The sequence below is a fragment of the Ursus arctos genome, unplaced genomic scaffold, assembly GCF_023065955.2.
Source record: "Ursus arctos isolate Adak ecotype North America unplaced genomic scaffold, UrsArc2.0 scaffold_10, whole genome shotgun sequence".
In the NCBI taxonomy this organism is placed as follows: Eukaryota; Metazoa; Chordata; class Mammalia; order Carnivora; family Ursidae; genus Ursus; species Ursus arctos.
Genome location: NW_026622764.1, coordinates 75,897,784 through 75,919,322, shown reverse-complemented (window position 1 = coordinate 75,919,322; position 21,539 = coordinate 75,897,784). Strand labels below are relative to the sequence as shown.

The following is a 21,539-nucleotide window of genomic DNA, read 5'->3' as shown; positions in this document are numbered from 1 at the left end:
TCTTATGGCTATATTCATTATAACAGAAGCAAAATCTTAACCTAGAAGAAATCAGTATCTATCAATAGGAGAAAGGAAGCCTTTAACTGTTAGCTCTTAAAATAAAACCTTACATGGGCAAATCAGAGACTCCACTAGAACATGAGGTGGTCCTGGCTTGATTTAAACATTGTTTACAGGATAAAGATGAAAGCTTTTAGCATTAGATTATTCTGACATTTATTTTTTACTCTTCTTTCCCAGAGTAAACACAGTACCTTTTAAATATATCAAGCAATTCTTTTAACTTCCCATCTTGTGAAGCAAATGAGTATTATACATATTTACTATAAATGTCACAAGAATGGCATGGCAATAATGTTATTTTACCTTTGGACAACTCTCTGTAGATTTCCTGCGGCAAAGCTTGTACAAATAGAGATAATGTATTAAGAAACCAAATTTTATACAAAATTATCCTGAACGCTAGTTTTATAAATCTTTTGTTTTGAAGGAACACTAAGATGTTGTTCCCTAAAGGTCATTGACAACATCTTCTCCAAAAACACAAAAGAGAAAACAGACAAGAATATTTAGCTCCTCAAGCACATTCAAGGTACACTTCATAAACTTCCCCACTGTTTTGAAAGAGATTTATATCTAGGAAAGAATAAAATTAATTTTTTTAGCAAATAGCTTTTATTAAAAAACTTCTGATTAGTTTCTAAAAACGGTATCTGAGAATTTCTTACCACCTTCACTCACTACTACTGCAAAAGCCTTCTAAGAGGTGCTGTCACTTGACCTCCGGTCTAGTTTCAGCCCCGCAATCAGAGTGATCCATTAAAATAAGACCATGTTACTCCTCTGCTCCTGTTTCACTCGTTATGAAAGACACAGTCCTTCAACATTCTCCAAGCCCCACTGTCTGGACTTTTCATTAGTCCCATTCTCGCTCATTCTACTCCAGCCACACTAGCTTCCTTGCTGTTACACAAACATGGTGGGGATGCTCCTACTTTTGGGCCTTTGCTCTAAAGTCCAGATGTTTCTTCAAAAATGTTCTTCTCTCAAATGTCCACTAACTCCCTTCAAGTCTTTGCTCAAATCTTACCTTCTGAACTACCCTGATCACACTTTTTTAAAAAAAATTGAGATATAATTAACATATAACAGTCTATTAGTTTCAGGTGTAAAATATGACTCAGTATATGTACACATTGCAAAATGATCACCACAGTAAGTCTAGTTAACATCTGTTCCACAGTTACAAAATTTTTTTCTAGTGATGAGATCTTTTAAGATACTACCTTTACGACTTTCAAATATACTTAACTATAGTCACCATGTTGTGCATTACATACCCAGGACTTCTTAATATTATTTTGAGCACCTTCACCCACATTACCCATCCCCCACCCACTGCCTTGACAATCACCAATCTGTTCCGTATCTATGAGTCCAAAAAAAATTTTTTTAGATTCTACATATAAGTGACAAAAACAGTATTTGTCTTTCTCTGACTTGTTTTACCTAGTATAATGTCTTCCAGGCCCATCCATGTGGTCACAAATGGCAGGGTTTCCTAAGTTTTTATGGCCGAGTAATATTCCATTGTGCGCGCGTGCACACGCGCGCGCACACACACACACACACACACACACACACACACACAGTTTTCTTCATCCATTCATCCACTGATGGGATACACAGGATGTTTAGTCTTGGCTATTATAAATAAGCTGCAATGCACATGGGGTTACACATTATCTTTTCAAGTTAGTGTTTTTGTTTCTTTTGGATAAATATCCAGAAGAATTGCTGATCATATGGTAGTTCTAATTTTTTGAGGAATCTTCATACTGTTTCCATAATGGCTAAACCAATCTACATACCCACCAAGAGTACATGGGTTCCCTTTTCTCCACATCCTCGCCAACACTAGTTACTTCTTATCTTTTGATAACACCCGTTCTAACAGGTATGAGTTGATATCTCACTGTGGTTTTGATTTGTATTTCCCTGATTAGTGACTTGAGCACTTTTTCACGTACCTGCTGGCCATCCATATGTCTTTGGAAAAATGTCTATTCAGATTCTCTGCCCATTTTTTTGAAAAAAAAAATTTTTTTTTGGCTATAGAGTTGTAGTTCTTTATATATTTTGTCTATTAAGCCCTTATCAGATATATGGTTTTTGGGTTTTTTTTTTTGACAGAGAGACAGCCAGCGAGAGAGGGAACACAGGCAGGGGGAATGGGAGAGGAAGAAGCAGGCTCCCAGCAGAGGAGCCTGATGTGGGGCTCGATCCCAGGACTCTGGGATCCCTGAGCCGAAGGCAGACGCTTAACGACTGAGCCACCCAGGCGACCCCCCTTATCAGATATATGATTTGCAAATATCTTCTCCCATTCAGTAAACTGTCTTTTTGTTTTGTTGATGGTTTCCTTTGCTATATAGAAGCTTCTTAATCTGATGTAGTCCCACTTGTTTATTCTCGCTTTTGGTGTCAAATCTAAAAAATCATCACCAGGACCAATGTGAAGGAGCTTACTGCCAAAGTTTTCATTTAGGAGATTTATGATTTCCAGTCATACGTTCAAGTCTTTAACCCATTTGGAACTGATTTTTGAAGATAGGTATCTTCACTTTCCTCAACATTATTTATTACAGAGACTGTCCTTTACCCACTGTATACTCTCTTGGCTCCTTTGTTGTAAATTAACTGACCAAAGATTCATGGATTTATTTCCGGCCTATCTATTTTGTTCCATTGATCTAGGTGTCTGTTTTCACACCAATACCGTACTGTTCTGATTACTATAGCTTTGTAATATGGTTTGATATCAGGAAGTGTGATACTTCCAGCTTTGTTCTTCTTTTTCAAGACTGCCTTGGCTATTTGGGGTCTTTGTGGTTCCACACAAATTTTAGAACTGTTTGTTCTATTTCTGTGAAAAATGTCATTGGAACTTAGAATCAGAACACTGATTCTGTAGATCACTTTTGGTAGTATGGATATTTTAACAATATTAATTCTTCCAGTCAGTGAGTACAGATTAACTTTCCATTAATTTGTGCCTTCAGCTGCTTTCATCAGTCTCTTAAAGTTCTCAATGTACAGTTCCCTCGCCTCCTTGGTTAAAGTTATTCCCTAAGTATTTTGACCTTTTTATGCAAGTATAAATGGGGCTGTTTTCTTAATTTCTCTTTCGATAGTTTGTTACTAGAGTATAGAAATGCAACTGATTTTGAACCCTGCAACTTTTCTGAATTAGTTTCTTAGTTCTAACAGTTTTTGGTGGAGTCTTTAGAGTATTCTAAATATAACATTATGTGTTAGGCAAATAGAGACAGCTTTACTTCTTTCCTATTTGAATTCCTTTTCTTTTTCTTGCCTAATTTCTGTGGCTAGGACTTCCAATACATATTGTGCTGAATAAATAGCCAAAGTGGGAATCCTGGTCTTATTCTTCTTAATCTTAGGGGGAAAGCTTTAAACTTTTCATCACTAAATGTGATGTTAGCTGTGGGATTGTCATATATGGCCTTTATTGTATTGAGATATGTTCCCTCTACACCTACTTTAAGAATTTTTACCAAAAATGGATGTTGAGTTTTATCAAATGATTTTTCTGTATCTATTGAGATAATCATGATTTTTTTCCTTCATTTTCTTAATGTGGTACGTCATGCAGATTGATTTAAAGATGCTGAACCATACCTGCATCCCTGGAATAAATCCCACATGATCATAGTGTATGATTCTTTAAATGTGTTGCTGAATTCAGCTTGCTAATATTTTTAAAAATATTTTTACACCTTTGTTCAACAAGGATATTGGCCTGTAATCTTCTTTTCTTATGGGGCCCTTGTCCATTTTTGGTATCAGGGAAATACTGGCCCCATAAAATGAATTTGGAAAGGTTCCTCCTTCTATTTTCTTGGAAGATTTTGAGGACTGGCATTAGTTCTTTAAATGTGTGGTAGACTTCACTACCAAAGCATCCGGTCCTGGACTTTAGTTTATTGGAAAGTTATTGATTACTGATCTAATCTCCTTACTAGCAATTAATCTCTTCAGATTTTCATTTCATCATGATTCAGTCTTTGGTAGGTTGTATTTTCTAGGAAAGTATCCATTTCTGCTAAGTTGTCCAATTTGCTGGTGTATTACTGTTCACAATAGTCTCTTAGAATCCTTTGTATTTCTGTGGTGTCAGATATGTTTTCTCTTTCATTTCTTATTTTATTTGAGTCCTCTTTCTTTCTTGGTGAAGGTTTGACTATTTTGTTTATCTTAAAAAAAAAACAAACCCAGCTCTTTTACTGATCTTTTCTATTGTCTTTTTAGTCTCTATTTATTTCCACTCTGATTTGTTATTTCTCTCCTTCTACTAACTTTGGCTTGTATGTTCTTTCTCTAGTTCCTTGAGAGGTGAAGTTAGGTATTTCAGAGCATTCTTATTTGTGAGTTTTCCAGTTTTCTTTTTTGTAACTGATTTCTAGTTTTCTACCATTGTGTTTTCTGTTTCTTTTGGATGGAGTGTTCTGTATCTCTGGTAAGTCCACCTGGTCTAATGTGTCATTTTAATGCCAATCTTCCTTATTGATTTTCTGTCTGCATGACCTATCCATTGATGAAAGTGGGGTATTAAGGTCCCTACTATTATTGCATTGCTCCCTATTTCTCTCTTTAGGTCTGTTAATATCTGCTCTCTGTATCTAGGTGCTCCCATGTGTCCACTAACTTCCTTCAAGTCTTTGTTCAAATCTGATCATCTTACTGAGCAGGTCTACCCTGATCACTCTCTTTAACACTTCTATCTGCCCCTGTCATACTCACCCCCATACACTTGCCACATCCCTTACTCTGCTCTTTTACTTTTTTTCATAGTATTTACTTTCTAATGTAAAACAGGATTTACTTATTTACTATGCTTATATGCTATCCTCTTCTCAAAAGTAAGTTCTATAAAAATAGGACTTTGTTTTGTTCACTGATACATCCAAAGTGCCTAGAACACTGCCTGGCACATAGTAGATACTACAAATGAAGAAAAAGATAGATTTAAGTTTACTAGTCTTTCCTTACAATAAATCTGAAAAAAGTTTTAAAAATATTTACTCTTTTTTTTTTAGAGAGAGAGACAGAGAGAGCATGCACATGAGTGGGCGAGGGGAAGAGGGAGAGGAAAAGAGACTCCCAAGCAGATTCCAGACATGCTCAGCGTGGAGCCCAACTCAGGGCTCAATCTCATGATCCTGAGATCATGACCTGAGCCAAAATCAACAGTCAGATGCTTAACTGACTAAGCCACCCAGTCACCCCCCAAAATATTTATTCTTTAATTAATAAATCATTATATGCAAACACTACTGAAGTTTCTGATAAAGAAATGTGAAATTCTATCCTTTAGATTTCATTCATCTGGCACTGAATCCTCTTCATTAAAGAGGGCCACTGAGTAGGGTTAAGTAGGTTGTAAACTGAACAAAGATACTTAAAACTAGGGGAACAACAGAACCCAAAATTCACTGGGCTGAGACCACACAGAACTGGGGTGCTCTTTTCTAGTATGCACAAAGGCACTGTAAATACTAGCATAGCCTGGGTTTTAAATACCCAAAGTTTAAAAATTCAACAATGTTTTAGTGAAGGTCCTTCTAAAATGCATTAGATATTTCTTCGAAAAGTAATTGTGCCTGATGACTTGAGGCTTTAATTATGTAATTCCCAAGTATGATTATGAATAACAATTCACAGTGAAAAGTAGTTGGATGTTGAAATAGAGATATCAATGCTCAAATTCTGGCTAGTTTCCTAACTCCTCTAACCACAGTTTTCAACTTTGAAAATTGGAATAATAATAGCTCCTTCTGCATTAACTATATTTTCTTATTTTTTGTATTCTTTTTTATTTTTATTTTTGAGAGAGAGTGAGTGAGTATGGGGCAGGGTGGCAAGAGCCACAGGGAGAGGGAGAAAGAGAATCTTAAACAGACTCTATGCCCAGTGTGGAGCCCAACATGGGGCTTGATCTCACAACCCTGAGATCATGACCTGAGCCAAAATCAAAAGTCGGATGCCTAACTGCTTGAGCCACACAGGCCCCCCCTTATTTTTTGTATCCTTGATGCTCTAGCATCTGAGGCCTTGCTGACTGAAGAGAGACCGTGTCTCCCACAGCTATCCAGTTCTTAAGTGATAGCAAGGAATAAACCTCTCATACACAAACTAACCAATCCAGAGTTCATAGTCCAAATCACCTCCTCTATCTGACTGTTACACTCCAGGAGGCAAAATTTCCCTGCCCTAACCACTCCAAGGATACACTAAAACAACCAGGGACAACTCTTATGCCCAGGGACCACAGATATTATGCAAACTGCCTAACCTAAACCTGGTTACCCTGCTTGGTGCTTCCCTGTGTAGCCCTGCATGGCATGGTGTGCCTCTTCCCTCAGAAACTGTGAGTGACAAACTATCTTTTCAGTAGTAATCATCTCCTGATCTGCTGGCTTCACCATACCTGAACAGTTCAATCATAAAACCTACATTTTAAAACTTCCTAACAGGATTTTTAGGAAGAGTAAATACAAAGTACTTTTTGACCACAATAATGTCTTCTTCAAAATCAAAGATTTAAATGTGAAAACAAAAACAACTAAAATGTCAAAGGAAGAAAACCTGGGTGAATATTGTGTAAATATACAGTGAATAGACTGAAGCCAGAAATCATAAAGTAAAAGTACTGTTTTTATTTTTTTTTTTTAAAGATTTTATTTATTGAGAGAGTGCAGAGTGAGAGAGAGAGAGAGTGTGTGTGCACATCAGGGAACGAGGGGTTGAGGAAGAGGGAGAAGCAAGCTCCCCACTGAGCAGGGAGCCTGATGCAGGGCTTGATCCCAGGACCCTGGGATCATGACCTGAGCCAAAGGCAGATATTTAACCGACTGAGCCACCCAGGTACCCCTAGGTTTTCTGATTATTTATTTAAAAGCAGTACTTTAGGGGCGCCTAGGTGGCTCAGTTGATTGAGCATCTGGCTCCTGATTTCAGCTGGGGTCATGATCTTAGGGTCCCAGGGTCATGACATTGAGCCTTCTGTAGGGCTCAAGCTCAGCACAGAGTCTGCTTGTCCCTTTCCCTCCCCGTCTGCCCACACCCCGGCTTGTATGCATGCAACGCATGTACTCTCTCTCTACAATAAATAAACAAAACCTTTAAAAAAATCATAAAAATACTGCTTTAAAAATATAAAACTTTGATCTGATAAAAATGAAAGAAAACAGGGTTATAAGATATAAATTGAAAATGTGGAAAAAAACATTTATAACTTATGACAGAAAAAGGATTAATATCTATAGAGGCAGGAACCAGATTAGTGGTTATTTGGCATGTTGGCAATTTCACTTTTATTACTGTAAAACTGCAGCAAGTCTCTTCAACTAAAGTAAAAGCAATTATTTCCAGAAAATTGATAGTTCTATTGTTAGAATATTGCTGAAAATAATTTGGCTCACTAAAAAAAAGCTCACTATATCCAATTTAATCTCCATTTATTTACAAATAAACATGAAGGTAAATTGTGATCCCATCTGCCTTCTGATCCATCATAAATTCTACCTAGTAAAACTGAAATAAAGTACATCTACTTGTAATAAAGAACGAAGGAATTCTTTATGAATACAGCACCTTAAAAAGTTTTAAGATAGAAAAAAGACTTACCGTCCAAAATTTTATAAAGTACTGTAAAACTGTTGCGGCCACGAAAAGGCAATATAACAAGGAATACAATAAAAACAGCAGGAAGAATTTGTAATTAGAAAATCCCACACAGTTATTCACCCTAGAAGAATAAAGAAAGTCACACTGTAAAAATAAGACAAATCACAAACTCTTAAAAACAAAAAACAGAATGGTGCTTGCCAGGGGCTGGGGGGGCAGTGATGGGTATAGAATTTAGTTTTGCAAGATGAAAAAGTTCTAAAGATTGGTTACACAATGTTAACATACTTAATACTACTGAACTGTACACTTAGAAATGGTTAAGATGGTAAGTTTTAATGTTATTTTTTAACTATAATAAACAAAAACAATAATACATATGACAGATAAAAAAACTTAATCATTATTACTTGGAAATGGGCCACTTGGGAAGTAGAGAGCAGTATCTTAATTGTGGATGTGTGTTTTTAATAAATTCTATGAGGAATCTGGAATTTTAATGTTAATTCTTAATATATACCTACTTGGGTTAATAACATCAGAGTATAAAGGAATACATTTAATATAAACATGTACATACATATATATGCATATAAATAGGACTAGATCAATCTTGAGTAATCAAGTAATTGAACTGACCTTCAAAATTTAGGAAATGCCGAGGTAAATTACTCTCAACTCTCCTTCCCACCTCTCCACCCCCAATATGATTTCCTCTTTTTTTATACATACCAAGGACAGTGATGATCCATCTTAAGAATACATCTAAAAAACAAATAAACATAAGAAAATCCTTGCATAAAAATTCCCCTAATACTAATTTCTGATAGTTTTCCCTTTCTTTGGCTTAAGTTTTTACCTTTACAAATAGTATCTTAGAAAAACCAACCCAGGGGTGCTGGGTCGCTCAGTGGGTTAAGCGTCTGACTCTTGATTTCAGTTCAGGTAGTGATCTCAGGGTTGTAAGACTGAGCCCCCGTATCCGGCTCCATGCTGGGTGTGGAGCCTGCTTAAGATTCTCTCTCTCCTTCTCCCTCTGCCTCTCTCTCTCTCCCCCACTCCCTCTCTAAAAAAATAAAGAAAAACTAACCCAGTAAACATTAGGTTAGAGAAAAGTTCTGGTATTTCCAAAAGGCCTTTTATAGTTAAGAGATGATTTTTAATACTGGGAATTCAGCTGAGCACAGCCAAATGCCATGAACCACACCAAATGACATTTTAATATGATATCGTACATATAGCACTAGGTAAATTAGATAGGTACAGCTTACAAATTAGCTGAGGGAGATAAAATGAAATACAGAAATTCCTATGCTATTTTAACCACATGCAACACATAAAAATAAAACTTTAAGAGCAAATACGTTAAAATACTAACAAAGATAGGCTTACAGATGGTTATTTTTTCCACACAATTTACAAAATTGTATTCCATGGATAAACACTACTGTACTTTTATAATAAGAAAACCCTCCAAATTTGCCTCTTCACCAATACACATAATCTAGATTTGTATAAAGTTAGACCACAGAACATCTCAAATACAGCAGTCCCCCTGGTCTAGTTGCTTCCCCTGGTTTCAGCTAACCACAGTCACCCATGGTCTAGAAGCAGATGACCTTCCTTCTGACGTACTTTAGAAGATCAACCACAGCCTAATGCTGCGCCACAGTTCACATCATTCTCCTCCCTTTAACTCATCACAATAAGGGTGAGTAAAGAAGGCATGTTGAGAGAGAGACCACATTCACATAACTTTTATTACAGTATATTGCTGTAATTGTTCTATTTTATTATTATTGTTGTTAATTTCTTACTGTGCCTAATTTACTGTGCCTAACCTCATATAGGTATATATGTATAGTATATGTAGGGTTTAGTATTATCCAGTTTTGGGCATCCACTGGGGGTCTTCGAACAGATCCCCAGGCGGATATGAGGCAACTGCTGCAATATAGGAAATGAATAAACTAATGCCCAGAATGTTAAATAGCCTGTCTAACTAAAGTTCAAGGACTAGTAGAGATTCCTAAACTATGGCTCTTTCCTTCAACACACTACCTTCTCGGGGGTGCGTGCGCGCACGCACACACACACACACACACAGATTAAATTTTTCTGGAAACAATGTCATAGACAGTAACTGAAAATAATACTTTTGTGGTTTGTTAGGTTTCAGTACCAGCAATGAAAATAAGAAAATTGTGACAGTCTTTTTTTCCCTGTGATAATAGTTACCTTTCTCAAGGGGGTTATTACTTACTTGCTCATCAATACTGAATTAAGCATAAGCATATGAGGTATATGCTATCAACTAGTATAGGAACCATTAACCAAGATTACTTCAAAATATATTCTAGCTTATATAAATATTTTGTTAGCCCAACATACATAGCAAATAAAGGGAGAGGACAGTGTTCTTATTAAGTATAAAGCATATAAAATATTCCTTCCCCTTCCATTCTCCTGTCACCAATTTCCAGTGCTAGGGTGAAAATAAAAACGAACAAGTAATACTTACATGTCACATGCTGAGCAGTGATGTGCCCGATCAGGTTTAATCAACTGACATCTTTCACAATATCTGATGGCTACATTTAAGAATTAAAAGGAAATTGTTGAAGGATGTACAAGCTTAGTTAATTTGACTATAAAATTTCATTTCTTTTACAAATAATTCTGCAAAATTGATAATAATTTTAAAATCATACCAAAATGCATTAGAGAACTCCTGAAATTAAAATGTCAAGTGGTAGAAGGGAACCTCAGAAATAGAACAGCGTTTTCAGATGAAGAAGGAGATCTATAGTAAGTAAGTGACTTGCACAAAGTCAAACACCTAGTTAGGTAGCATAACTCAGATTTACAAAGTCCCGATTCAAGTTTTTCCTACTATAACACAGTGTCTAATGTAAAATATCAAAATGCATGTGTCTAAATTTTTTAAGGCACCCTGTGGGATTTTAAATTATAAAATAGCTTTTTCAAGAAAAATAAAAACATAACCTTTTATCTCCCATCCCTATCCCAAGTAGCAAAACAGACCACTTTTTTTAAAACAAATAACCCCGAACTTCTTCCATTCAATTCTAACATACGTTACTGCTGCCCAATTTATATGTTTGTTCATTCAAAACATGAGCACCTATTAGTTGCCAGATACTGTTCTAGGCTTAAATCTCTGCCTTCATGGAACTTACATTCTTTTGCAGGAGATGGGGTGTAATAAATAAGTTAACAAAATAAATAGTATATTAGTGATAGGTGCTAATAAGAAAAATAAAGCAGGGAAGGGGAACTGGGATATTGTATACTGCAATTTCAGAGACATTTGAGAAAAATGAAATCAAAGTAAGGGGGTTACAATGTTCATAGCAGCATTGTCCACAATAGCTAAATTGTGGAAGGAGCGGAGATGCCCTTCAACAGATGAATGGATAAAGAAGATGTGGTCCATATATATGATGGAATATTAGCCACCAGAAAGAACGATTACCCAACATTTGCAGAAACATGGATGGGACTGGAGGAGATCATGCTAAGTGAAATAAGTCAAGCAGAGAAAGACAATTATCATATGGTTTCTCTCATTTATGGAACATAAGGAATAGCAGGGAGATTGGTAGGCGAAGGAAGGGAAGAATGAAGGAGGGGTAAACAGAAGGGGGAATGAACCATGAGACACTATGGACTCTGGGAAACAAACTGAGGGTTTCAGAGGGGAGGGGGGTGGGGGATCGAGATAGGCCAGTGATGGGTATTAAGGAGGGCATGTATTGCATGGAGCATTGGGTGTTATACGCAAACAATGAATCATGGAACACTACATCAAAAACTAACTATGTACTGTATGGTGACTAACGTAACATTAAAAAAAAAAAAAAGTAAGGGGGTTAGTAAGTCACACTGGGAAAAAGAGGATTCTAAGCAGAGGACAAGCCTTGAGGTGGAAGTGTGCTTAGTTTGTTTAAAGAATAGGGAAGGGCTTGGTGTGCCTGAAACAGGGTGAAAAGGTCAGAGATGATGACAAAGATTAACAAGAAATCATATCAAGTAAGACTTGTTTTCCCAATTCAGCTCAAGTACTCTGATAAAAAAAATTCAAGAGAAGGAAGTCCAATGGAACAGAGTTCCATCAGAGTGTGTATATCGTATAGAACCTTAAGTTTCAGTTTTTGAAATTTAAATAAGTGACAAATAGATCTTTGAGATTCACGAGGGAAATGTCCCAAGACTTCACAAATCAAAAAGTACCTTAAAAACCATTATTATGGACAAATAGAGAACAATAACATTATAGTTAGATGCTAATTGTTCTCTCTATGATGGCCTCTAAAGCAAACAAACTGTACTGACTTGGCAACAAGGTAAATTACTATTGGTGTTTCACAAACAGTTGAAACACTTATAGATTTAGAGCATTTATAAATGGCAAATACTCTACTTGTTATTGTGAATGGCTTCTTTGGGGGTATCTGCTTGATCTATAACCCACTCTCTCCTTCTCTGGGAAATGAGTTCAGACCACCCTCCCCGCTTCTAGTTCATGCTGTCTCTCCTATGGATTAAGCACTGGGACTGAGAATAAGTTACGGCTGCATGCTGCTGCAACTGTAATGGTGATATTTTGCCATGTGAATTGGATAAAAATAAAAAGTTGTTTGCTGGGAGATAGTGTTAAAAATGAAACAGATACACAGAAACAAGAAGAAACAAGCTGCACAGAGTCACAGTTTTGGCTTTTCAGTTCTGGGTTCCAGTTCTTTCTTGTAGTCCTGCCCTTAAGATATATGAAATACCTACCAATTTCCGATACCATTTCATATTTTTTGGTAGCTTTTTGGGGTGAAAGGAGTTAAAAAGCTTAAGTTGTTGCCTGTTATTTGTGATCCTAACAAACACAGTAATAGCATAGAAAATAGGATCAAATAAAAATTTAAATTAAGTATACCCTCTAAAAAGTACATGAATCATGTTACGTATTACAATCTATTTGGAGGGAAATTTGGCAGTATCAATAAAAATTTAAGATGTATATGTTCTCTGACCGAGGATTTCTACTTCTAGAAAATTCTATAGACGTGTTCACTACAGCATTGTTTTTAATAATAAAATACTATGAATAACTTGAATTACCTAAATGGCTAAGCATTTTAATATATCCATACAGTGGAATACTATATAGACTTTTACAAGAATTTTCCATACAAAATACACATGTACCCTAAGTTGGAAAAATGCAAATATATCGGATGGGAAAAAAGCAAATTGCTGAATAGCCTGAATATGTAGCATGTTTCACATCTCTAAGGGGAATAAGAATACATACTTTTTTTCTCTTTACATATCCCAATAAAAAACGTACACCTTCCAGATGTGAATTAATATATAAGAGAGACACAGTGTTATTTTGTTTATTTTTAAGATTTTATTTATTTGACAGACAGAAAGAGAGAACAAACACAAGTAGGGGGAGCAGCGGGCAGAGGCAGAGGGAGAAGCAGGCTCCCCACTGAGTGGGTAGCCCCATGCGGGGCTCAATCCCAGGACCTTGGGATCATGACCCGAGCTGAAGGCAGATGCTTAACCGACTGAGCCACCCAGGCACACCAGTTATTTTGAAGCAATGTTGTAAGTTATACCTGCTAAAAGGCACTATCCAGGTAACCAAATTTGTATTGGTTACTATCTATCCACTCTAGTTTTTAAAATATATTAATTAATTGTACATAAGTTATACAGTACTCTGCCAAGTATAAAAAATTCCTGCAAGGATACACAGGATGCCCGTGGAGAGTAGTGCTGGGGTACAGGGTAAACTCACTTTTTTCTTTCTTTTTTTCTTATAGGCTCCATGCACAGTGTGGAGCCCAAAGCAAGGCTTGAACTCATGACCCTGAGATCAAGACCTGAGCTGAGATTAAGAGTCAGACTCTGAGATCAAGAGCTGGATGCTTAACTGAGCCACCTAGGCGCCCCGCACTTTTCATTTGGTGCCCTAAAAGTTTTTTTTAAAAAATCATGGGCATGTTACTTCTACAATTCCAAAAACGTGTTTAAGATGAAGGGAATGTATATAAATATCCACTTAAATGAATAAGCTATACTTTACTGAGGGTGTGTTCTATAACGCCTCACCTGGGTGTAACACTGGGGAGATAAAACCATACAACGTAGAAAAAGTAAATCTATAAAGGACCGTAGAAATCTCCTAGTTGATCTCTCCATTCTACAGATGGAAAACACCCCAATATTAAGAGAGAGTAATTTGCCCAAGGCTATATACAGCTGAGTTAGTGGTAAGATAAGGATCCGGAGTATCTTGTTTTCTTTTTCCTCTATGCTTCCACTCAAAATTCTGAGATGAGAATTTTGCCCTGATATGAGACCAAACTGAACAGACCTTTGAGGAAGACTTCTGAAGGATCCTGATGACTGAGTAGATAGAAGAACTGAGGAAAAAGGAGCAATCAGCAAACTTCAGTTTCTAGTCTCGGGCACTGAGATGAATAAGGCAGAAATAAGCTCAGGGGCGCCTGGGTGGCTCAGTCGGTTAAGCGTCTGCCTTCAGCCTGGGTCATGATCTCAAGGTCCTGGGATCAAGCCCCGCATCAGGCTCCCTGCTCAGTGGGGACCTGCTTCTCGCTCTCTTCCTCTGCCTCTCCCCCAGCTTGTGTGCGCATGCTCGCTTTCTCTCTCTCAAATGAATAAAATAAAATCTTTATGGTGGCAATTACATAAACATTTCTCAAAAAGAGAAAAAAAAAGATCAGTCTGGGGGGAGCAGTGAGAGTGGGGCAGTATGTTTTTCATTTATTCATTCTCTCACTCATTCATTCAACAAATATTTAGAGAGTTTCTACCACGTGACAAACATTGCTTGATGGTATTAAATTTTGAATTGATGAATCCAGTTTCATTTGGGTTTGTAGGTTTGGACAATAGGTCACTCAAGGACAGCTATTCTGGTGGGAGCCAGGGAAAATGATGGAGTAGAAGGACTCCAAGCCCACCAGGTCCCATGGATACACATAGAAAACAGACATATCAGTGCAACTAACCCAGAAAATGAACCAAGCTGGAGATGCTGAATGGTAAGACACAGGCCAAGAAGACTGATGAAGCCTTGAATAATGGCTCCTAGGTGCTCTGGGGAGAGGTCTGCAGGTTCCTCTGAAACATCAGGAAGAATGCTGCAGCCCTCGTGCAGCTAGACTGTAGGCCTCTAGGTAGACAAGTGATCCTTGTGTGCAGTTGCAACTCCACCCCTTTCTCTGACATACAACTAAGGGTTTGGAATGCAAATGAGTGCTAGTGTGACAATGCCCTTCAATCTGTTTTAAGTCACATTAAGAAAAGTGAACTCGTTCCTGAAAACTATTAAAGAAAACAAACTGAGACACGATAAACTAATGATCACAATATCCTAGTGTTGGAATTCCAGAGGTGAAAACAAAAGCTGAAGGAATAGTATGAAAAGAATGAGGGCAAGGCACCCTTGTGAAGTTAAGAAATAGAAAAATCAAAAAAAATTTAGGAAGAATAATCATCCAAGCATGCAGAAACACAACTAGAACAGTAAAGCACAAAGAAGAAAGATTTTCGAGAAGCCAGAATGACAAAAGCCACTCAACTTGGGTAGGGAGAATGGAATTCAATTGCCTGGTATTAGCTGGGAAGGAAAAGAGGACTTGGGAGCAGACAACTTTAAGAGGATCTGACTCAAAGGGAAGAGAAAATATAATGGTGGTTAGAACAGCACCCGAACCAAACCGTTGTTTTTAAGAGAGATATACTTTGACATATACCTGAGAGCAGAGGGAAGAAACTGGTTATGATTTATTAAGAAGAGAAGCAAGTGTTATGGGAGCAAACTGGGAGAGAAGAGAAGAAAAAGGTCAGCAATCTTTATGCAAATATAAGAAAGGACGAGGGGTGTCAGGGTGGTGCAGTCGATTAAGCCGCTGACTCTTGGTTTCAGCTAAGGTTGTGATCTCAAGGTTGTGGAATAGAGCCCCGTGTCGGGCTCCATGCTCAGCTCAGAGTCTGTTGAAGTCTCTCTCTCCCTCTCTCCCAGGGCCCTCAAGCTTTCTCTCTCTCAAATAAAGAAATCTTTAAAAAAGAAGAAGAAGAAAGGACAAGAACACAGATACTAAGAGGAAACTGGTATGCTCTGGAAAAGCCATTTTGTAAAGGTGCACTGGCACAACACTGTCCTGGAAGCAGCAGGGACCTTGTTACCAGTTAGGTTGGATGCTAGCTCTCCCACTTACTAGCTTGTGACCTTGGGTCAGTAACTTACTTTACATGAGCCTCAATTTCCTCTTCTGGAAATGCAAATAATACCAAGTGTAAAGGACTATTGTGCAGATTAAATATAAATTTCCTGGAACATAACAGATTCTCAATAAAGCAGGTGTTACTAGGATAATAATAATTATTACTTCTGATAAAATATAAAGTCAGACTATGATGGGGAAAATCAGTGAAGAGAGAGAAAACTACGGAGATTTAAAAGTGCATAAACTGCTCACTTTGACAGCACACACACTAAAATTGGCACAATTCAGATAAGGTTAGCATGGCCTCTGCGTGAGAATAACATGCAAAAAGTGCATAAACAGCCATTACAGAGAATACCCAGGAAGACAGAATACCCATTCAACAAATACCTACAGAGGGCCTATTTAATGAGACATTTTGTTAGAGACCATGGGAAAAATTCCTGACTGCCAGAGTCTTGGAATGAGGTTGAGGAGGTGAGATAAACAGAAATAACCATGGGGCGGTGATTTGTGACCTACAAGGTAAGAATTTGAGAAGTTCAGAGCAGACTTTAAAAATCACTTCTTGGGATGCCTGGGTGGCTCAGTCAGTTAAAGTGACTGACTCTTGATTTTGGCTTAGGTCATGAGCTCAGGGTCCTGGGATGGAGCCCCATGTTGGGTTCCCCGCTCAGCAGGGAGTCTGCTTGTCTCCCTCTCCCTTTGCCCCTTCCCCCTGCCCCGCACACAAGTGCATGCTTGCACGTTCTCTCAAAAATCAATCAATCTTAAAAAAAAAAAAATCACTTCTTGCTCAAGTGAATAGAAATGGGTGAAAAGAAGCAGACATTGAATTAAAACTTTAAACTGAATTTAGAGAGGAAAAACTAATTGTCCTAGGCAGAGAAAAAGACAATTAAAAAGATGGGGAGAGACAAGAATGCTTTAGCACAGAGCTGATGCAAAGAAACAGTGTGGGACAAAGCTAGAGAGATGTTGGCTGGATCCACACTGTGGAGGGAGAAGGTCTAGAAAGACTCATTTTGTTTCCTGAATAGATAATAATTTGTCCACATGGTTCAAAAAAGCCCAAAAAGCAACTGGATGAAAAACCCCCCATCCCTGTTGCTCAGCCCCCAATTTCTCCCTCTGCAGGCAGCTCCATCATTTTCACTCGTCTCTGGTCTATGAAAGTCTACTTTCTACAATATGTTTTTCTGTAATTTTGTTTTTTAAAGATTGAATGGATATAATTTCTATAATAAGAAAAAAGATAAAAACTCCCAAAGTTTGGAATTCTAAGCAACAGAAATGCAGTATAAAATGGTGCTCAAGAGCAGGGACTCTGCCTGTAGTCAGAAGGTAAGCTGTAAATCCCAGATCTTATCACTTGGGGACTTTGGACACCTAATTTGTGCCTCATTTCTTCATCTCTAAAATGAAGACAAGTGCAGCACCTCCCTCAGAGTTGTTCTGAGGATAAATAATCACCAGTGGAGTGTTTAGCATAATTCTGGTACAATATTGAATAGATGAAGGGTATTATTCAGATTAGAGGAAAGCCACTATAATTAATGAAAAATAATAAAGCCTTAAGTGCAAAGATATTACATCAGTGGCTATTAACTCTTCAGGATGCACATACTGCTCTTTAAAATCAGATTATCTTGGTATGAATGGGGTACTTTGAAAACTACATGTACCCACAACTTTGCATATTATCTCAGAATTCATAAATTCTCTGAAGTCTTGGACTTTGGGTTAAGTTCTTAATCTATAAAACTATAAGTAGAAATAATCATTGTGAATCAGATTTTTCATAATTGAATACAAAAAAGGATTATTTTATATTAACTGTCATTTACTGAAAATTTATTATATACCAAGATCTACACTAAATGTATATATCTCATTTATGTATCTCATTTAATATTTCCACTCACCCAAAGATGTAGATATTCTTATCTTCATATAAAAATAAGGAAACAAAGGGGTACCTGGGGGCCTCAGTCAGTTAGGTATCTGACTCTTGATTTTGGCTCAGGTCATGATCTCAGGGTTGTGAGACTGAGCCCAAATTGGGCTCTGCACCAGGCGTGGAGACTGCTTAAGATTCTCTCTCTTGGGGCGCCTGGGTGGCACAGCGGTTAAGCGTCTGCCTTCGGCTCAGGGCGTGATCCCGGCGTTATGGGATTGAGCCCCACATCAGGCTCTTACGCTATGAGCCTGCTTCTTCCTCTCCCACTCCCCCTGCTTGTGTTCCCTCTCTCACTGGCTGTCTCTATCTCTGTCGAATAAATAAATAAAATCTTTAAAAAAAAAAAGATTCTCTCTCTTGCTCTCCCTCTGCCCCCCAGCACTTGCAGTCTCTCTCTCAAAAAAACCCCCAAAAAACCAACAAAATAAAAAATAAGGAAACAAGAACTTAGAAAGTTAGTGCCTCTCACTATACTAGTAATGGAAAAGCTGGGGTCTGGTTTGAAATTCATGTTTTCGTTATGGACGGCAATATATTAGTCATGCAAAAAGAATAGTATTAAATGCATGAAAAATTTAAAAGTCAGTCAAATATCCCTTCCTAACATCTTGTACAAGTTATAAACCTCTGTGTCTCAGCTTCCTCATCTGTAAAATGAAGACAATAGTATCTACCTCACAGGGTTGTTGTGAAGTTTAAATGAGTATGTGTAAAGCACTCAGAACAGAATATTTGTTAGCTATTATATTATCCGTATTTGAACAAAACTCATGCGGTATACAGTGTATAACTTAAAACAATTGCCTATACTTAAGTGACTACATTGGCCACTCATAAATTCATTTGTGTTGTAAGACTGTCACCCTGAGAAAAGGAAGGTGCTGCAGGAGTCACCTATGTCAGTGGAGGCAGTGGGAGAGTGGAAATACCAACATCTTTGGAACCAGATAAACCTGAGTTCAAATTTGGGCTCTCTGAGTATTGGTTTTAAAACTTGACAGGATTCTTCCCCTTTGTGTCTTTTACTCCTCTCCATTCTAAGTTAGCACATTCTTGATTTTTTAAAAAATTACTAAGTGAAGACACACAATATTCGAATTCAAACCAGAATTTCTAAATGATGGTTTGCTAAGAATAACAAGTGACATTTTTAGCCATGAGGTTGAATTGGAAAAAAAAAAAAAATGCAGAGAAAAGAGGCTCATAGTGAGCCCCTTAAAAAATCTGTATCAATGTATGTATATATGTCTGTATATCTGAAATACCACAGAAGATACAGAACACAGGAAAATCATCTTCTTGCAGATGTTATCTGTAGCAATCACAATATCCATTTAACTGTCAAATCATGCAGATATATCTTGGCAGGATTAACCATATTTTAAAAATTCCTTGCAAAGGAAAGCTTAAGACTAGTTTTTCTTACTCCTTGAAGCTGATGTGGTGTAAATAGGTAAGTCCCTTGCTGCTCTTCTCAAAATTTCTTGTTGTCTTTCTTGGATGAATTCCTTTTCATAACGTTCCTTTTCAGAATTGGACAAGTAGAACTATAAAAGAAGAAATAACTATTAATTCTTTTTAATCCCATAAACGATCATGCTCAGAAAAACAGTTTCTTCCTGAACAGAAAAAAACAAAAACATTTTCTTCTATGAAGGCAAAACTTACTCTCAAATTAAAGAAGCTAAATCAAGTATATTTTAACAAAACTACATACCTTTGACAGATTAAAAAATATACGCCCTCTATACTAATGATGGGAAAAAATATGAACTAGAAAATTTTGCATCTTTGTATTTTACAGAAAAAAATTAAATACCCCTCAACAAAAAAGGGCCTAATATATTTTCTATTAGTAAGAATTTTGATGTTTGAAAATAAGTGTCAAGAAATTTTTAATTTTTGGAAGGATGTCCAAGATTCACTTGCTTTGGGTAAGAGGTTAAATCACAGGCATGGGGTCCAGCTATTTTCTGGCCAAACATCCCAATGAGGTCAACAAGTCATTCTTTTACTACTTTGTTTTAGCTTTTAAAAAGCCAACCAATAGGAGTAATTTCTGCAAAATTATTAAGGATTGTCAAGGCAAGCATAGTCTCCTTTTCTCAAAGAGTAATTCCTTTATGGAGTTATTTCTAGTTTCCAATCCTTAAGTTTTTATTCCCATAGTGTGGCCAGCCTCCAGTTCATTTCTTAAATAGCATTTTCCTTACAAAGGACTTATTTATAGTTACTCCTCTTGTCATGTCATCCCGCATCTCAAGGACCCTCAGTTTTATGCCTCTGATTTCATGTAAACAGAAGCTTTCAGTTTCTATCCGTCTTTATTTCACAGAATTTCCTTTTAAACTAAAAATAGCTTGAGATTTGCTCTTAATCATGTCTTATATTTTAACTGTACTGTTTCTCAATTTTTTCAAGCAAAAACAAGGTTTTGCTTGAAAAGGCCTGAAGAGTCATAAATGGAGTTTTTATATCCAAGTATCTTGATCTACCTGCTAACTCACTACCAAAACTTTCCATACTCTTGATGCCTCATCATTAGTAATAATAGTATTAGCTTAACAGTGCAGGCTATCCTGTTACAAACAAGGCAACAGTTTGGCATTTGAAAGAGCTCTGGGCTGTGGAAACTGTGATACCAAGAGGCTCAGGGAATTTTCTAAGATTGCACAATTATTGGCAGAGCTGATATTAAATTACAAGTCTTTTGAGTTCTACTCTAGTATGCTTCCCTCCATATTGCTACTATAAAATAATCGTTCTTGCTTTTTACAGACTGTTACTCTAACCTGACCAAACACCACAGTTTAGGAAGTAGAAGAGTCTATTTAGATTACCTTGCCTAATTCCCACAATCAAATCTTGCTGGCATAAGAAACCCCCAACTTTACTTCTAAGGCATGAGAAGTAACACAAATAGAACAGAAAGAGGTCAGAAAAGTTTCCCATAATCTTAAGTTGAGACTCTGGAGGTCACTTATCTAACTTCCCAGGAAGGTAGGAATCTTCAGACGATGTTTCTGAGATCCAATCCCTCGTGAATACTTTCGGGTACTGAAATACTTCCCTACTTTGCAAAATGGCCCATTCTCTTTTAAGAGAATTGTAACTTGTAACTTGTTTGAAGTAAAAGTTCTTCCCTGACATGTCTCTGAAGCATGCACAGTAGAGGATAAGAATCATATGGTATGATGATAAATATATATTTGGATAGGAGATGTTCCAATCAAAATTTAAAGTTTCCTTGTAAAATCTGAACAGATTTCCCTGGGCTATCTTATTTCAAGGATAGACCTAGCCTGTGGTAGTAGCCCAGACCTCAACATCATTACTTTTCCTTAAGGACTAATGCTATAAATTAAGAAAAACTTAAAATGAAAATCTCAAAAGACACCAGAATTTTAGATGAGGAATGGAACAAAATTTAAAATGGATTAGACTTTGGAAATTATTACTATACATCTAGTTTTCATTAAAAACTACAAAACAGAACTCAAACTATGAAATATCATCATCTTATATTCAGTGTTCAGATGGTTCAATTTAAATATATATTAGATACCAATTAAGAACTTGGCACTGCT

General features: G+C 37.0%; 1 protein-coding gene across 5 annotated transcripts in view; it reads right to left on the bottom strand.

Moving 5' to 3' along the window:
* ZDHHC20 (zinc finger DHHC-type palmitoyltransferase 20) overlaps window positions 1-21,539 on the bottom strand; it is a 70,273-nt gene that overhangs the window by 15,892 nt on the left and 32,842 nt on the right. For all 5 annotated transcript variants that reach the window (XM_057309705.1, XM_026492980.4, XM_026492979.4 and 2 more), the window contains 4 exons: window positions 19,379-19,499; window positions 10,232-10,301; window positions 8,443-8,475; window positions 7,711-7,831 (listed from right to left, as the gene is read on the bottom strand). In XM_057309705.1, coding sequence (XP_057165688.1) covers window positions 7,711-7,831; window positions 8,443-8,475; window positions 10,232-10,301; window positions 19,379-19,499 — 345 coding nt within the window. The remainder of the gene's footprint in view (window positions 1-7,710; window positions 7,832-8,442; window positions 8,476-10,231; window positions 10,302-19,378; window positions 19,500-21,539) is intronic.